This window comes from Rhynchophorus ferrugineus, unplaced genomic scaffold, assembly GCF_030347505.1.
Source record: "Rhynchophorus ferrugineus isolate W39M unplaced genomic scaffold, kcgeb_rfMv2 rfM11, whole genome shotgun sequence".
In the NCBI taxonomy this organism is placed as follows: Eukaryota; Metazoa; Arthropoda; class Insecta; order Coleoptera; family Curculionidae; genus Rhynchophorus; species Rhynchophorus ferrugineus.
The window spans coordinates 24,072,024-24,092,394 of NW_027472590.1; the positions used below are offsets into that span (position 1 = coordinate 24,072,024).

General features: G+C 32.7%; 1 protein-coding gene across 1 annotated transcript in view; it reads right to left on the reverse strand.

Annotated features, from left to right (window-relative positions):
• The window catches only part of Dop2R (dopamine D2-like receptor), a 116,733-nt gene that overhangs the window by 95,830 nt on the left and 532 nt on the right, over positions 1–20,371 (reverse strand). Inside the window, exons 2-3 of the mRNA XM_076417036.1 lie at positions 13,821–14,034; positions 13,667–13,776 (exon numbers count right to left, since the gene is read on the reverse strand). Of these exons, the coding sequence (XP_076273151.1) occupies positions 13,667–13,776; positions 13,821–14,034 (324 nt within the window). The remainder of the gene's footprint in view (positions 1–13,666; positions 13,777–13,820; positions 14,035–20,371) is intronic.

Below are 20,371 nucleotides of genomic sequence, written 5' to 3' on the forward strand. Positions count from 1 at the left end.
AAAGGCCTGGGCCTAACACATAAATGGTACTAGTTTCGTTGCATTCAACGCTTTTTCAGACTAAGCATCAAAAGATAGTTGTTAAAATTTCACCTTATTCTACTTAAAAGCTTGTGAGTTATTGTGCTAAGTGTGACATTACTTTTGTTAATTTCAAAACAGTTGATCAAAAAAAAATATCGTGTTTTAATTTTACAGTGCTTACACTTCAAGCCAAGCAATGACTTAAAAAGAGTTATTAGTACCACGCTCTGTTAGAAACAGCAATAAAATATTGGTTTGCTGACTTCAAACTTGGTCGTAGAAACATCGAATATGAAGAACGCAGTGGACGTCCAAATGAGGTGGTAACGTCCGGAAAACATAAAAAAAATTCACAAAATCGTTTTGAATGATTGACAAGTGAAGTTACGTGAGTTAGTTAACATCGTAAAGTTATCTAAAGTACGTGATGGTTTTATATTGCATAAGCATTTGGCTATGAGAAAGCTCTGTTCCAAGTGGGTGCCGCGTTTGCTCATTGTTGACGAAAAACAGGAACGTGTTGATAATTTTGAGTAGTGTTTGGTAATGTGTAAATGTAACAAATCGCAATATTTACATCGATATATGACAATGGACGAAAGATGGATCAATCACTTTACTCCGGATTCAAAACAATCACCTGAGTGCATAACAACTGGTGAAAGGCATATTTTAAGGTAAAACAAAAAAAAACGTCCTACAGAAAACGTATAAAATATTAGAGGGGCGCTTAAATTATTGTGTGGCTCTTGATGGAGATTGTTGTGATATGTTGATAAAGAAACCCAATTTTGAACAAAAAAAGCGTTTTCTTTGTTACGCCAAGGACTTTTCCACCCATGTGTTACAAGGGTATGTTTCGTACTAGTGATCGGCAAATGTATATTTCACATATTTCTCATTTACATATTCACATATTCACATTTATATAATTATATTTCATATAATATAACGTCTAACTAACATCGCTGAAAATTAAATAATTTCTTTTTATCTAACTATCGACTGTTTCAGTCCCTAATTTTTGGTTCGACTGATTTTACTACTTTTTACCAGTGACTTTTCAGTCGCTATTTTCGGTCCGACTGATTTTATTACTATTTATTATCGACTGTTTTAGTCGTCCACTTTTAGTTACTATTTTTGGTTCTACTAGTTTAATTCGAGAGATTTTTTAACGTTCTGGCTCTGTCGTCTTAGCCGCGACCATGACAAAAATGTACCCAATTCGTGCTTACATAGATTTAAAAGTAATATGTATAGTTTTATGATTTTTTTTGGTAGTTTCCTGGTAAATTTTGTTAAAAAATATTTTCGTTCAATAATAAATAAAGCATTGAGTTTATTTAAAAAAGCTCTAGTAGTTATTGTGCGATCATTTTGAATTATGTCATGGATTAGTTTTTTTTTCTCTGATTAGGTATATATTTAGTTTTTATTTAGTATTTATGGTTATTATGCATCTTGAGTTTTTAGGTTTTGTTTAAGTTCTATTTTATTGTATATATTTATTATACTATATTATTTAAAAATAGCAATTAACATATTAAAATGCGATAAAACATTTGTGGGGTATCATTCCACTCTATTCCATTCCTTCTTACAGATCCACAGAATATTCAAATATAAAAGTAATTCTACTTCGTTTAAAATTAAATTATTAATTGCATGCTAATAGTATTCAGTAAATATTATTTTCCTTTCCTTTTTTTAAAGTTAGTACGTGAAGGAATATATACATATCCGTCTCGCTTATACTACCGTTAGAAAATATAAACACATAAAATTAACTGCTGATTAAGCAATTATCTCTGTCCTTTCCTCTTCCACAATTTATACAGGAAAGCGTTCGTAAATCTTCGTCTGACATCACGAATTGAAAAAACAGTCGAACCGTGCACCGTGCGCTAGTTTGAGTATCGAATGTTTCGACTCTTGTCAGTCGATAGTTTTCAACGCTAATTATAAGTTTTGGAGCTGGCCGCGCGTCGGCCGGAGCCTAAAATAGTTTATATATTTTGTATTACATATCTGGGGGATACAACGGGTTGCTTGATTTTATAAGTATTAAAAGTATTTCAAGAAGTACGCAGAAATTTAAGACTAAATATTATTTCTTGATATAAGCTTTAACCATAACAAATCTCACGCCTCCATGTGCCCGCGCTGTAGAGGTTATTAAACAAGAAACACATAGACGCTACTGAGCTTCAAGTTTATTTCGAAGTCGACTCGATACATATCTTCACGAGAGAATGTCGTTGATCGATGGCAAGTTGTTCCGTCGAAGAAATATTATAACAAGCGGACGTAAAGTTTCGCTATTAGGAAAGTTTTTTGTTTTATTTCGTTATCAGTTTTGTCGCCTTAGTTTCACTCGCAATTTACCTTGTTGGAGACAATTAAGGTTCGCGAAAGGTCAGCGTAACTGCACAACTTTACTTGTTGAAAGCGGCATAATCGCGTGCTTTTAGCCTTCGCTAAAACATTTACAGCGCAACTTTTAGTTGGATTAAAGAATTGTTGCTCGGAACGATCGCGGTCAGGTGTAATTTATGTGGTTTCGGAATATTCTATGCCGTGCGCGCGTAGGGAAACTTTCCCGCGATATTAAAATGTATTTTGTCGTTCAAGTTCACCGCCTGCTGCCGCTTGCTACAGCTCTCACGTCTTATTCGACCACAAATGCAAGCAGTTGTGCTTTTGCTATATTACAACCCATTGTTACAATTATAAATATATACCGTGGTTTAGAATTTATGCAAGATTTTAATTAAATAAATAACGCAGTTTGTTTAAGTTAGTTATATGTAGTTTTAGCAACGCATTATTGGTCCTAAATTTGACCGAACTACCTGCGTTTTCCACCCTTGGCCTGGATTGCGAATGTTGAGGACACTTCCTCCCTGTTCAGTTTGTACATAGCCGATTTCTCACTCCCAAAACAATCGAACACAGCATCTTATGCAGATGACATAGTGTTTTCCACCATCGGACACTGTCCCGATGCGATTCGTAACATAGTCCAAGCCCAAATCAACCCGGTGTTCGCGTGGTACTAATTCTGGCGACTATAGATTTACACGAATAAAACTAATAAAAAGGAATTTCGCATGTTGATAAAATATTGCATTTTGAAGAGAAAAATACAGTTGAAGCAAAAACTTGGTTTGATGCCGAATTTTAGGACACTGCCCCAGGAAAATCAACCATCAAAAATTGGTAGGCTAAGTTTAGACGTGGCGAAATGAGCACCGAAGATGGTGAACGCAGTGGACGCCCAAAAGAGGTTGTTATCAACGAAAACATTAATAAAATCCACAAATTCATTTTGAATGACCGTAAATTGAAAATGAATGAAATAGCAGATACTCTAAAGACATCAACTGAAAGTGTGCATCATATCATTCACGAATATTTGGGTATGAGAAAGCTCTGTGCAAAGTGGGTGCGGCGCGAGCTCATTTTTGACCAAAAACAACGACGAGTTGATAATTAGGAGCAGTGTTTGAGGATGATCAAGCGTAATAAACCCGAGTTTTTGAGTCGATATGTGACAATGGATGAAATATGGTTCCATCATTTCACTCCGAAGTCCCATCGAGAGACACACCAGTGGACCGCACACGATGAACCCGCACCAAAGCATGGGAAAACGATTATTCCAATCCAAAAAGTTCGCGCTTTACTCAATTCACTATGATTTGTGAATAACATCGTAACACTCGTATTAATCCCGTTCGTGAAAATTGTCACGAACATCAGTATGGCATTCCCGTGGCACCTTGCAACACTTTCATCAGCTGAATAAGGCCGTACCCACTCAATATTCGAGGGAAATAAATAAAATACGGCAATCCCAGTCGTACATCCGGGTTCCGCGTCACCCGCACAATTAAATCCCCTGAATCCGAAACGAGATCAGCAAAAGACCAATTGGTTCTATCTGGACATTCCTCAGTATGAATTCGTACAATTCACATCTCTCCTTTATTAAACATATTTATCTTTATGTTTACGTGTTTCTTGTATCGCCCTTATTATCAATTTTTCCAATATATTGTTCACATTTGGTGGTTGTAGTTATTTAATGAAGAGTTTTAATATACGTGTTTGATCCCCTCGAGTAGTTTCTTTTATTTTTAATTTCTAACAATAAATATATAACAAACTGACTTTTCGGATTTCAAATGTTATTGGACAGAACAATATTTGTCGGATCTGTTTCTTAACAATGTATTTGATGTAATAATGCGAGGTTTAATATGATGCTACAATCTGCTTGACTGATCTGATTTTCTTTAATGTCCTATATTCGCCGAGACAGATCTTGAGGCTATTAGTATTCTTCATAAGACAGTTCGCACTCCAGAACCATATGACTTGAGAATTAATAAGAAAAGAGTAAAACATTGACCACTGACTGGTCGCCTGCTATCTTAAATATCAACGAGATCCAGTTAGAGCAAGTTTTTTTATTATTTAATTATTACATTGTTACTGGTCATTTTCAACTAACCTACAATTTGTCTTTATGATAACTTAAATTTAGGTATATAACTAAGAGGACCCATCGGCCCTAACTCAGTCTCTACTGAAATAATGTTTATACATGTCATTGTTGTTTTTTTTTTAAACTGCTGCTCACTACAGAACACTACACAAGATCAGATGGTTTGATTCTTTTCAATTAGCAATTTATTATGTACTAATAATGGTGATTTTCTTCCAATCATCATATATGTTCCTATATTTCAATTCCAGTTCTTTTCTTTTCTTCTTTATATGTTCCCTCCAGCGAAGTTTTGCATCAAGATTCATTCCGAGATATTTAGCGTTGTTTCTATATGGAATGGTAGTATTATTTAATGTTATTGGTCAATTATTTGACAGCTATAATCGCAGTATTATCAGCAAATGTAGCCATCCTAATATTCTACTCCTTTCTACTCCTAAGTGTAGAATAGATAAAGCATTGGCCCCAGTACACTTCCTTGTGGTACACCTGCTTTAGTTTCGAGAGATTATAGAGTACTTCTTGTTCAACTCTAAACATTCTGGCCGTAATGTACGATTTTAGTAGTTCGGTGTGTTGTTTTGGTAAGATTTTCTGTAGTTTATGAACCAGGCCTTCATGCCAAACCTTATCGAAGGCTTGTGCTACATCTAAGAATATGGCTCAGCTTACTTGTTTACTTTCGTAGGCTTTTTCAATAACATCTATTATTCTGTGGACCTGGTCATTTGTTGAATGCTTCTTAATAAACCCAAACTGGTATGTTGGTATTAGGTTGTTGCTCTCTATGATCGGTTTTATTCTTTTCAACAGGAGTTTTTCAAAAATCTTAGATATCATTGGCTTTTATTTCGTTTGGTGACTTTCCAAGTTTTGAGATCATTATAATTTCCGCCATCTTCCAAATGCCTGGGACAGTTAGAGCAAGTGCAGGAGAAGAAAGTGATGTCCTTCTGTATGGCTCCGATACTTGCACATAGAGTAACAGTTTGACATCTCTAAGCTTGAGATCTTTCAAACGCGATAATTAAGGCAAATTCTACATTTTGCTCTGCGTGGTTTTGCTGGAAATGAATTAGTTTGACTTATAGGCGTCAATGAAAGTACATTTGAAGAACGAATTCAGAGAAGCAGATTACAATGGTTTCTAACATGTCCGTTGAATGAAAAATTAACAAATTATTCACATATATGCGGCGAAATCGAGCTTTTGACTTTAAGATATAAGATACAGTGAACAGCTTGAAAATATACATAGAACGGGATTATATGTTAGAACGCAAACTGATGACCGTTGGAAGTTCTACGGGACCAACAGGAGTCTATATCTTGAAAAATAGACATTTCTGATGATATTCATGAATTACTGATTTTACCAGAAGAGCTTAATAATTAATAATTTGACGTTAAAGATTTAAGAATAATAGAAACGACCTTTACCCCAACCAATTATTTCCTGATTTAACCTCATAAGTTAAAGTAAAACATCGTATCATCCTTGGAGTTTCGATTTAAAAAATAACTATAATGAATTATCGGAGAGAATCTAACTTACAGGGATAACAGTCGACGAAGAATCCGGCGGACAAGGACTCTGGAAATAGATCTCATCCGTTCAAAATATAATTATATCCCGAACAATAAAGGCAATTCGCAGGTAATTCAATGCCGCTATCTTTCGCTCGAGCGACTCTAGATTCCTGCCGAATAAATACACAATTGCTTTCCTAATTGTTCCCATTCGATAATCTAAAAATAACAAATTCGCAGCCCATTGAACGCCAAACACCCTCCAATTTAAACCCTCACATCTTCCCGAAGAACAAATTCGAGTTAATCGATTCTGCAATTTCATAAATAGTCTAGTTTAATTCGATTGCTTCGCTCTTGCCTTCGACTAATCACATAACGTTTTATGGTAATGCGTATTTTAATCAATTCTATTAAGTGTTTATGTTTAGGTAGGCTTTCCATTAGCCGTGGATAGATGAGGGAAAGAAACAGGGATAGTATGGAACGCTAAGAATGGAATTTTTATAGCATAATCATAAACACAATTTTTATCATATTATATCATCGTGGAGTATCATTATCAGTATCAGTATTTTAGTCGCTTAGTCATAGCGAACTGCTTTTTAAAATTTTCTAAACCTAACCGTTTAAAAACATGTCTTTATGACGATATTAAACTATTTTAGAACTAACCCCAAAACGTAGTAATTTAAACGTATCAATGCTTTGTTGATTATGAAACTTAATGGAAATTAGATTTAGTTAACTGCCATTTAAAAAAGATTAGTGAGTGTTGATTTTTGAGATGGTTATTTCAATGTTCTAATATAAAGATCTTTGTTATTTTACTTAAGGTTCCATATCATATTGATTTTTGATGTCATATTGATTATACTATGAAAAAAATTTTAATAATATTTCAGTAATTTCCCTCAATTCATATGCGATTGGGCTTGTAAAAGTAAAGCCCAACCAAACAACTAAATATGTGTTTTATGTTCTTGCGTTCTTGAATGGAGCTTAACGATTTAAGCGAGACAATTTACATATATTTAATTTAAGGATTTTAATTAAACCAAAACTTTTAAATTATAATATTAAACAATTGCGTCCGTGTCGAAAATAGTTTGTTTTATGTAGAAAAAATTAACTTCGAAATATATTATTCAAGTAACTGTTCAAATCGGGCGTATTTTTTTGGAGCGTTACTTAGTCATAAATAATTTTTCGTGGTTATATTATATTTTTTCAGTCATTTTAAATGCCGACTTCATTGGCGCAGTGGTCAAGACGACAGGACTATCCTATCATACTGTTGCGATAGTCGCGGGTTCGAATCCTGCTGGGTAACGGATGTATCATTATCAGGGAGTATTTTAGAGGCTTAGTCATAGTGAACTGCTTTTTAAAATTTTCTAAACCTAACCATTTAAAAATATGCCCTTATGACGATATAACTATTTTATAACTAACACCAAAACACTAAAGGCGCTTTTATCGAATCTACATATTAACCGACTTTGTATGTGTGTTTACCAATTTCTTCGTCAATTAAGGACCGATTTTCAAAATTCTTTCATTGTTTGAAAGAGTGCATTTCCGGAAACCAATAGATAACGTGGAAAACCGAATGCCCTTAAGTCAGTGAGTAAAATAAATAAATATTTTAATAATTTGTAAAAAATAAGTAATCTAATTGTTTTCATTATTGTTTTGCTATACATGTTAAAACCAAATATCAATTTTAAATTCGTTATATTCATATATTCTCTATTCTAATATACAAACATGAATTATCTAATTTATTATTGTATATTTAGAGGCGCTACTGAAAATTCTACAAAAATCAAGACTTGGGTTAATCGGGATGCGTCTCTTAGACTACGTTACCGAAAACTCAGTTCATCACTTGGTAAGCTTTCTCAAAGTTAATTGCGAGGTAACCCTTGCAATTCATTATCTTTAGACTTTCTTAGACTTCTAGGCCGTTCATTGAAGACAGTATATCATTATACTATAGGTAATCCTAAAAATTATTAAGATTTTTCTGTACCTTTTAGTGGTATTAACTTCTGATTTATTTCAGTCGTTTTCAGTAAATGCAACAACCAAAATCTACAAGGCGCTGATAGATAAGCGAGTCATAAAAGCCAAACTAAAGATGAGCTCTCGGTAAGAGTGTTATCGAAAGATATAATATATGAGTAATCAATGGCAATCATGTAATTCAAAAATTTGGATATACAAATTATTATTTATTTATTATTTTTGTAATATATATATGTATATATATATATATATATATATATTATATATATATATATATATATATATATATATATATATATATATATATATATATATATATTATATATTATATATATATATATATATATATATATATATATTATATATATATATATATATATATATATATATATTATATATTATATATATATATATATATATATATATATATATATATATATATATATATTATAGATGTGAAATATGCATAAAAGATAAATAGCACATGCATACATAAATGGAGTAATAAAAATATGCAGCAGTTAACATGTTTTAGTGTTAACGCAATTTGCATAAATGAAACACATAGGACAAGTAATAATGAATTATGTTGTATTAACAGCAAATGTGTAAACACTTTACAAACAAGTATTGTTAAATATTAAGAGTTTCAATCATTAATGTTATAAGAAATGTGACTATGTGACATTTTATTCTTTATAGCTTGTCTAAATTATTTTGATTATTTACTTTATAGACCTAAGTCCTGAAAATCAATAGTTTATTTTTAGTGATTGTAAAGACATTCCTTTAACATATATTTCTAAATCGTAAAAAATAAATTCTCTAATTGTGTTCGTTATTGCTGTAATATACAAGCTAAAGTCAAATATCAATTTCTAAATTGTTTTATTCATATGTTCCCTATTTTAATATACAAACATGAATTACTTAATTTATTATTCTATATTTATGTTTATAACACAAGTAAAGAAACATCATGTATGTTTATATTTGATGCTCTAAATATATTACAGTTCTGAAAGTAATCTGACTTATGAAACTTATATTTTAATGTACACACCACTGGTAATTTACACTTATTAATATTATTGAAACTAAATGGACATTAGATTTAATTATATTCCATTTAAACAGGTTAAGCTTGAGATAGTTATTTTAATATGTTTTAATATACAGACATTTATTATTTTAATTATTGTTACATATTAAATTTAGATCAGATCTTATATCGAAAATACTACGAAAACATTATTTTTAATGATTTTAAATGATTCTCTTTATTCTGTACAAAATTCTATAACAGGGCGATCACTAGTTGATATTAAAACACTTGACACTTAAATTGTAGAGAAGCATCAAATAACTTAAATTAAACCATTATATTAAGTTGGTCACAGTAACGTCTCGCTGATCAAAATATATGAAACTACCCAATAGTTGCATAATGGAAAGGTGTGAGTAAAAATGATAGTTCAATCAGACAATTCCAATTTGATATTTGGTCTTGTAAGGTACCTTATAAGGAAAGAAACATTTCATCTTATTTTAACTGCCTTAAAATAAATTTCATACGCCTTCGTTCGGTGGAAGTATAAATACAAATTTCAATTTCGGGAATACATATATATATCAACAGTTATATTGCCGTTTTCCCGTGCGAGCATATATTTATATTAAACTCGAGGATCTAAAAAGACTGAAAATTTTCATTAATTTTTGATCGCGAAACGCATAAATCATAAAATGATACCCGGGCGTTTTTTCTTATCCTTCCTTCTATCAGACGACCTCCTCGGAGAATGGAATTAAACGTTTACTTTTCGTTATGAAGCTTCTCTTTAAACATTACGTAAAAATGTTTCCACTTTCCATTACACAGGGAATATTTTATGCGATATTCTTGAGGAAAAACCTTTTTTTGCGCAATGTCTGTTGAAGGCAGTAAAGGTTTCTTTATACTGTATTCCCGGTCGTCCAATAGATCCTCTAACTTGATTTACTTTTCTGTATTTCGCTCTATCTTTACAACAGTTTTGAGAGGGCAACGAACACAATGGATCTCAGTCCCGAAATAAATTTGTTCTATCTGAAAGTCTTAACTGAATCAAATTGAAACATGGAGAAACAATTTTTTCTTTAATTTCTTTTTTATTGTATTTAAACGCAGGTAACATATTCGTTATGGCTTATATAAGTTTCTACCGTCTAGTAATGTTGTGACCTTTAACACTGTGTCACACAATTTTTCAAAAATAAGTGATAATAACATTACGTGTTTAAATTTCCTTACTACATTGTTAAAAACATTGTCTATTAATATAATAATACAATGGCAGCCGATGACCTTCCATGCCATTGAAAATGAAAACATTAAACTAATTTTAGACCTAATAAAATATAAAGAATACAACTGCAAAGTTGGTGTTGATTTAAAAGTTCGTGCTATATTGCTTGGACTACTGAGAGGTTTCATGAAATATTGTTGTTTTCTGTCTCTTTGGGAGAGTAGATATACCAAAAACACTTAACACAATACTTAACAGAATAGCTCGAGGAAACCGTACTCAAGCTATCTCGTGATATTCTGCTCACGAATCTGCCACAGTTGAAATTTCATTACAATCCCAACCGCGGAGAAACAATCTTCCCGCTTCTCTTAAACGAGAAATTTGCATCAAAAATGGTCTGCAGATTAGCTAAATGCACCCTTAATGTTGCAGACAAAATGGAGGTGAACACAGGGCAGGCCCTCTCGACCTGGCGAGCGATGAAAAGAAACTCGTTTCTCGCGGACCAAAGACTGGATGGCCACCTTCATTCTGACGTGTTTCAACGGCACAATGTCATCCCCCCTGAAGTCAGAGGTTACAGAAAATTTCGCAGTCAATGACCAAGATAAAATGGAGCCCCTTGCAGAGACTTACGAGGCTCAGATGAACACTAAACCTAAAGACAACTACACTGTCAACAACGAATCCAACTCCATCAAAAGACCAGTCACTCCAGCTTTTCTTCTCAACCATTTCATGTCTCCAAAGTCTCTACAGACTTAAAAACAAAAAATCTCCAGGTTTCGATGAAATATCGATTACCCAATTAAAAAAGCTCCCATATAAGCAGCTTGCGGAACTGGTAAACATCATTAACTCCATCATGAGGCTGCAACATTTCCCGGCGTTTTGGAAACACGCACATATAGCGGTTATTCCCAAGAAACGAGCAAAATCATCTGCATCTGACTACAGGCCAATCAGCCTTCCCAATGCTATGTCAAAGCTTGCTGAGAGGGCAATACTCTAGGCTCTCAACTCTTTCACAAAGGAAAACAACAAAAACAAAAAATTGGAGCCGTAATTCTGGAACTAACTAAAGACTTCGACAAGGTCTGGCACGACGGTATGATCACAAAATGCGTGCGGTTAGGCCTCCCAGAAGACCTATGCTTATTTGACCTAAGATCAAATGCTTATTTTACAAGATCATAGGTCGGTCCACACAAGTGGCTTCAAGTTTCCAAAATAAACTTCTCAGCACGATGTTAGCAATGGACACCTAGTTACGTGACGTTATCCAGCCATGCAATTGTTGCGGTGTCGATCTTAAGTTGCGAGACGCGCAGTGCGTAACGTTTCTTATGGAAAATGATGGCCTGGATTTTCAGCTCCATGGTTTGTATATCAAATTTGGTATAATGAAAAATTTTGTCAAGGCAATGGATATAAATGGTAAAAAAAATTAATATCTGAAAACTGTTTTTTTTTAAATTAAATGATGCTAAATTAAAAGAAGACATTTTTGTTGCCCACAAAAAATAAAACTGAAAGATTTAGCGACCTGGTTATCTCTAAAGAAACTAATTCATAGATATTTTCATTGGATTATAGTAATTGGATTTTAAGCAATCTTAAAGAAGATGGAATGCTAAAATATTAGCAAATTACTGCTGGCCTTTAATGAAGCAGCATCCTACTGTTATAAGAGGGAAAGTTAATATTTCCTCATTTTCTTTCATTTGACTTAAGTGGTCAACCTGAGCTATTTTGATTCATTTTAAATTTGTAATTAGTAGCAATATTTGTAGCAAACATTGTAGTTAGCCAAATATAGATATGGAGAATAATACCCAGTAAAGGCAGGAGAAGTATCCGATAGAAGAAGACATGAATGTAGGCGAGCTATCGTTAAGAATATGAAGTCTATTATCATACACCATTTCTACTACTAGATAGCCTCTTTGGTTACAGGATAGCAGACTTCAATCGAGTGCATGAGCTTTGCGATACGTTCTATATCCATATTCCTATGCATATCAGTTTTGGAAATAACTATCGATGAAGTATCGATCTTTAAGTACAAATTGCAGAGAGTAATAAATCTGTCTGCCAAATGTATTTTGATAATGTAGACCGGTGATCTTATATTATCAGTTCTTTCCGTTCTAATAAATTGGAAACCTTTGATTGAGAAAGAATCTGAGTTAGATACGTTGGTTTCTTGCAGCATTAAAACGAACGGGCTGTAGAATCCTACCATAAGCTTCAATTATCTAGTTCTCGTCTTGAACCCATTCTGAATAAATCTTTTAATTTTTATTGTCATTTTTTAGAGTATATGGTAAGTAGATTTTATTTCTGGATTTCAATATACATTGCCCCACCAGTGGACGATTTAGATCTGCTTCTTAGATCTGCAATTTCGACTTCTACAGCGCTGCACTTCCCTCTGGATGAGAAGAAAAAGCGAGAAGTACGAGATGAGCTAGCAACTAAGGCGACGCTGCCCTTGTTGCTAATACGTGAACCGTCTTTTTTGGTCGAGAATGAGGGGAAGGATGGCTGAGAGGTGATGTGTATAGATTGGTGATTCACATCTCTGGGTCCGGTCTGGGATTGGGGGAGAAGTATCCGTGTGACAGGTATAATAAGGGCTTCAGGGCTTAGATGTAGTAGCCTCCAGACCTGTACTGTGATCGCTGAACACAGATCTTAGTCTACACTCTGGAAATATCATGTTAGAAATAAAGTAATTAAATGAGAAACGAGCGAGTTATGATCAGTGTTGAGGAACAAATTCAAAAATCAGATTGCAACGATTTTGATATGTCTACGGATTGACAGCTGAAGGAATTCCACAGTCTTCTGAGGCGAAATTGACCTTTTGAGTGGAGGACGAAGGTCTAAAAAAGACCTGCATCAAAATCGTATAAAGCAGTTTGAAAAATAAGAAACTACTATAGTCCGATTTGGTGAAATATTGTTAAAACACTGCAGCACCGATACACAGTAGCGATTTGATTAAGAACTACATATTCCCCCCAACGCTGGCTAGGAATTGATGATGATTACTAAGATATTGATGGATATAAATTATAATCGAATGGTATCAGATTAAGCGAACATGCCGTATTGTCATACAGCCATATAGCTTTTTCTCTAATTGGCAATGTAATAATTGAAAGCTTCTCTGAAATAGATCATTTGAATGAGATGCTGCTTACAAGACTTAAATCCTTTATCATTCAAACGTATAAAAATCTGTATATAATATATGAAATGTACTCACCTATCTATAGAAATAGCTACTAAATTAAATATTGAAGAAGTTGAGCAGGTTACATCCATCGCAATGTAGAAATCGCACACGAATCCCGGTAGGGCCCATGATCCATTAACCTGAAACCGAAAATGATTTTACAACACAAGAATTAGGAACGAACGTTCGTGGAGTGATGAACATTATGTTCGGACGGAAGCTTTATTATAATTTTTAAGTCGGTCTCATTTTCAGTTTCGCTTTCTTTAATTAGTTTTTGTTGAACTCGTCGCGCAATGAATAACAATTGGAGAGCACTCCGTCCATCAGCATTGTCGGCTGCCGTTGATAAGTTAGAAAGGATTGCGTAGAATGTTAATTTAGGGGATGAGATTAGTCTTTCAGAAGACGCAACTTATAATATGTTTCCTAAATTAACCGTTTTTATATATTTGGCATGAGATTATGAAAAAAAACATGCAAGCAAAAGTATTTTCATTTGAAAAATATGTGTATTAGAAATATGAAAGTAGAAATAACTCAGTTTTTAAGTTTTTCCTAAGTTTTTGATTCTTCAACAACAACTCCAGGAATTATTCCCATTTTAGTAAAAATTTAGGTTCCTAACAATTATTCGCATGCATGTATTTCAAAATGCAACCTATTGATGAAAATGGGAAGTACCAATGTTCAAAATTATGAAGCAAAATAACTTAATTATAAAATTCGCTGATCTTAGCTATTGTCAACAAAAATCAGTTTTCAGTTTACTATTATTGACACCATTATTGAGTACAGACGTCAATCATTAGATCATCAAAGATCATCGATCATATCTCAGTAGTCAATGTTGATTTCAGTTTCTTGTTAACTAATTACATCTTACATTATATATACTTAGTCCAATCTTAATTTGCAACAGAATTCCAGAAGATGTTTTCATGAAAGGAAAATGACCAAGAGGACTTACAACCGATACAGTGAAACCATGTCATCAAATATAAGTTATAAAATGTGAAGGATCTCAAATAAAAATTTTAAGGTAAAATAAATGAACGAAACCATTGAAGAAAAGACCAGAGAATATACGTTGTTGTTGCGCTTGTATAGTTTTCGTACCTTCCTCCACCTGTTTTGCCTTTTTATATAGAGGATGGTTTTCCAAGTTTTGGCGTTCACAAATGAGTGAAATATTGCAATCTGCCTTTGATAGCTTGATAGCTATGCAAATTGAAGAGCAAGCTTCTGTTCAAATTCCAGAAGACAATGTTAGTTCATAGCAACTGTATTCCGTCATTGGTCTCCTTCCACACTTAACTGAGATATTTGTGCCACAAACTAGAGATGTTTTTGACGGTGTGGATTTTTTCTTATAAACTCGATGGTTAATTTTGAAAAATATTTAATGAGAATTCTAGACATTTACTTTCTTAGGAATATTTTTTTTTGCAAAAAAAATGATTCGAAATAAAAATCGAAATTTGAAATAATGTAACTATAAAACTCGTTAAAACGCTCCAAATCTGGAGGGTTTGCTTGAAGTCAGTGTACATGGAGTAAGCATATATTCGGATATGTAAAACCATCCCCATAGTCCCCAATAAGCGGTTGAGCTATTTTTGAATACTGTCAATAAGTTTGTTGCCATATGTCATACTAATAGTATTATTAGTTAATGTTCTTCAACATTCTACCACATTTAATAATTAATGTGCATTGAATACTAATAGTATTCCATGAACTGAATACTGAGTACTCACTCAGATCAGTTTTATAAAAAATTCTAGTATTCTTTTTAAAGATATTACTTCAGTTTTAATCACACAATACGATGACCATCATCAACATATCCTTTTAACATAAAACCGATCTTTTAACTGTGAAATATAAGATTCCTAATAAAATCAAGGCACGCTAAAAATGTTAAACGGAAATGATGGAATGAGAAGACGATATTTAGGAATCATTAAGTGACACCATTGTTTCGTAATGCTTCTAATTGGCGTTTAACTTAATATGGCGAATTTTTAAATCTTCTGCTTTTATTTCTATTAAAATATTGGTGATTATACATGTAATTTAAAAATAAATCGTTTTTTAAGAATGTTCATTTCTTATTATTAAAAATCAATATTTTTGAGATCATTTATTACGGTCATTATTCTTATTATAAGAGTTTAAAGCTACGCATCTTTGAACATATTTAATCAACTTTTGGCAACCTTGCAGATTCAGTTGCGATAATTTTCTCCAAGTTCCGTTTATCTACGCGATAAGTAAGATGTCGTAAGTCTCTTGATAAGTAAGTTGATTCCAATTCTTTCTAGGTTTGATACATTGTAAAATTATCAACAATTTTATTATACTGTTAAATAAACGGATATCTATAGCGGTAGGGAACTGTCGACTGAAATTGACTATCGATTATTTAATAATTGACTACTTTTTACTATCGATTGTATCAGTCGCTATTTTCGTAAAAAGATTAAAATTGTGAATGATTTAATAAAAAAATGTTAACCGTAAATAAGTGATAAATTATATTCAATATCCATACTAAATATTTTTAATAAATACATTTTCTGATAGGAAAACTCTTGTTTAATATTCAACAATTTATTTTTTGGCTATTAAAACATTGAAGAAAATAATGATCGCGACACTTTTTAATCAAGATTTATTTTATCAGCAGGTAAGGCCGATAAATCTTTTTTACAATCTATTTTTATTATTTTATAACTTCTCAGTAGAATGGTGTATTCAGCTAAAAATTCTATGGTATGAAAGAACATTTTGAAAGAGAATCCTCAACTTCTGCTATCTGCAAATTTCGGTTTAAAGAATCAGTATTTGGTATTAAAAATAATGCCGAGGTGATACAAGAAATTATCACAAAACAGATATATACCATTCTAACTTCAAAAAATACAAATATAGTACTGCAACTCGAAATTCAATGCACAAATACAGATGAAGAATGTATCTCATCTGAAGACATTTGGATAAAAAACTAATTATACCAGGTCCTACAATAAATTTATAAATTAAGCAGTATTTGAAAATGCCACTTATTGGGCGTTTAGGAAACCCATTAGTTTTTTGGCATGCTCATAAAGCGATATTACTTGATTTATATCAGTTACATTTAAAATATTCTGCTATAAATACAACATCTGTTCTCTTGGAATAAGATTTTTTCAAAATCTGGCCAAAATATTAACAATGGAAGAAATATCATCGCGGGAAAAATGCTGAATATGTATATTATATTACTGAATAGTGATTAAAAAATGGTTATTTCACAACTTTAGGTTTTGTTTAAGTTCTATTGTATTATCTATATTTATTATAGTACGTTATTCAAAAATAGCAACTATTATATTAAAATATGATAAAACATTTGTGGGGTTATTATTACATTCCTTTTTTCAGATCCACAGAACATTTAAATATGAAAGTAATTCTACTTCATTTAAAATTAAATTATTTATTGCTTCTTAATAGTATTCAGTAATTATTTTCTTCTTTTTTTTTAAAGTTAGTACGTGAAGGAATATATACATCCTCATCTCGCTAATGGTACCGATGGAAAATATAATCACATATAAAATTAACTGGTGCAAGAAATTTTCTCCTCTTATCTTTCCTCTCTCACAATGTATCTGTTTTGACTATTTTGCAACTATCGACTCTTTCGAATTATTTCAGTCGATAGTTCCCAACGCTAATATATATATATATATATATATATATATATATATTATTGGATTGAAGTTGTAAAATCAAATCGCACTCCAATAATTGCTTTTTAGTTTAGTATGTGTGAAAAACAGCGTCATAAACGATAACATAAAATATTTCTGTAACGCATTAGTTTGTACCCAAAAATATTATTTATCGTGGTAATAAAATACCGCAGACATAATTTATAACTATAATAAAATAGGATATTTTCGCATATTTTATTTATATCACTGATTCGGCAAACGCCATAACCGATAAAAGTAATATATAGATCATATGTTCTGTATTTTGTTCGGGCACTATACTCCTGAGCGCGCCGATTTCCTTCAGAAAGCCTCATAAATCGACGAGAGCTTACTGCAGCTTCTTTTGTTTTTCTTTTTTTCTGCAGATAGGACCGTAGGACAGATTTTATTTCCCTTCCATCATTCACGTACTCTGTATAGATTGAAATTTGAAGTTGACAAATCGGCTTTGAATCAATCAATATTCAGAGTTTTCCTCGAACTGTTTCTATATACGAGTATATTATATATTATATATATAGTCACCAAACTAGATCAAATACAATTAATGTAACGTTTACCCTGTGTGGAAGGACATGTCCACCAGTGAATATTAATCACCGTCAACTCTCCCAAGCAGAGCATGTTAAATATCTTGGAATGCACTTAGATCGACGCTTAACCTGGAAGAAGCACATACTCTCTAAACGAAAACAATTTGAACTTAAATTATATCAAATATTATTGGCCCATCGGGCGTAAATCCAAGTTATCATTAGATAACAAGCTATTGCTGTATGAGACTATACTCAAGCCTATTTGGTCATATGGAATCCAACTATGGGGTACCGCTAGCAATTCTAATATATCCATCATCCAACGGTTTCAAAATAAAGTGTTCCGTGCCATTGTTGATCTTCCGTACTATATTTCAAATAAAGTGATACAACGCGATGTTCCTCTAGAATCTATAATGCGTGTAATTAAACATGTTTGTGTGAAGTACTTCGAAAGATTGTTAGAGCATCCCAACGTACTCGCTAAGCAGCTAAATATGAGACGTGGTAGTGAAGTGCGTAGACTGAAACGTTTAACACCACCTGATCTGATTAGTGGACATGTATTGACTTTAAAATAAGACTAACTGATTAAGATAATATTTTGTACAGGAGATCGTTTAACGAAGTAATTTTCTACAGGCCATATATATACAACACAAAGATAAGAAATATGTATTGCCAATAGGGCAGACTGTGGAATCACAAAGAGTAAAAAAAACTCACGTCGTCGAAATTGATGACGTCAAAATTTCGGAATGTCGCCGCATCAACTCTGAGTTTTGGTTCATTTTGGCTTTGGCATATATCAAAATACTAATCTAAATAAAATAATGACCCAAAAATTTATCAGATATAATTTATTTTAACATTATAGTACATCTAATACATATATTATCGAATGACTTAAACTACAATTAATTATACAATCATAAATGTTTTTAGGTTAGGTTTGGGTTTTATTATAGTTACATAGAACTCTTTTTCATAACAATTGTATGTAATGTATTATATTTCCGTTGGAGAGAATATTCCCTTTAGTTTCTCGTTCTTGTTTCCTTCGATGCCGTGTTTCCTTGAAAAGTCATTTTGATATATCCAATTGAAAAGTCACCGGTCTGACATGTTCTTTAGTTAGCAGTAACCCCTCAAAGATGCGTGTATAAAATTGACAAATTGCAGGTCATTAGTTTATGAATTATGGCATTTTAAGTGAAGTAACTTTCGTTATAGTGAAAAATATGGATAAAAGGAATTCCGTGTGTTGAGAAAATATTTTTTTCTAAAGCGAAAAAATACAGTTAAAGCAAAAACTTGCCATGATGCCGAGTTTCCGGACGCGGCCCCAGGAAAATCAACCATCAAGGAGTGGTATGCTAAGTTTAGATGTGGTAAAATGAGCACCGAAGACGGTGAACGCAGTGGAGGCCCAAAAGAGGTTGTTACCGACGAAAACGTTAAAAAAAAGCACAAAATGATTTTGAATGCTAACTACCTTGAAAAAGTAAAAAAACGGCTGCATTTGTTGAAAAAGAAAGTGCTGCTTCACCAAGACAATGTACCGTGTCACAAGTCAGTGAAAACGATGGCAAGAAATCCATGAATTGGGCTTCGAATTGCTTCCTTATCCATCGTATTCTCTAGATCTGGCCCCCAGCGACTATTTCCTGTTCCCAGATCTCAAAAGAATGCTCGCTGGGAAGAAATTTTCCTCGAATGAAGAGGTGATTGCCGAAACTGAGGCCTGTTTCGAAGCAAAGGACAAATCGTACTACAAAAGTGGTATCGGAAAGTTGGAGGGTCGCTATAATCAGTGTAGAAAGCTTGAAGGCAATTATGTTCAATAAAAATAATTAATTTGGCAAAAAAATGTGTTTTACTATGGTAGGCCGGGGACTTTTCAATTGACCTATTAAACGTGATATCGAATCTTATCGAATGACCAAATTTATTCTATGAATGGAACACCTGAAAATTTCACCGACATTCAAACACTGTTTTTGTACGCTTACTTAAATATTCTACAGAGATCCTCGAATAATAAACTTACACGCGCATTAATCTTCCATGCCAATTCACAGACAAACACAACTTTAAGCCCGGAATAAACCAATTAACCTTTTAACTTTTTTCCAGCTATAAGCAACGTAAATTAAACTTAATTAAAAATTTCGTCTGGGGTTCCGGCGGATTGTTGTTAATTGCTACAAGCGGGAGAAGAACTTGGCCGTTCTGTTTTATAATGGATATTGTGTACATTCATTGCGTTTTATATATAACATTTTTATATCCCGGAATTTTGAAATGATACGGTAAAAGCTATGGTTACAAGCTATCGGAAATTGTGGATATACACAATAGCAAGTTCCAGACAGCCAAATATCTATTGGATCATCAAAAAGACTAGAGTCAGCCAGGATTGTAAAGTT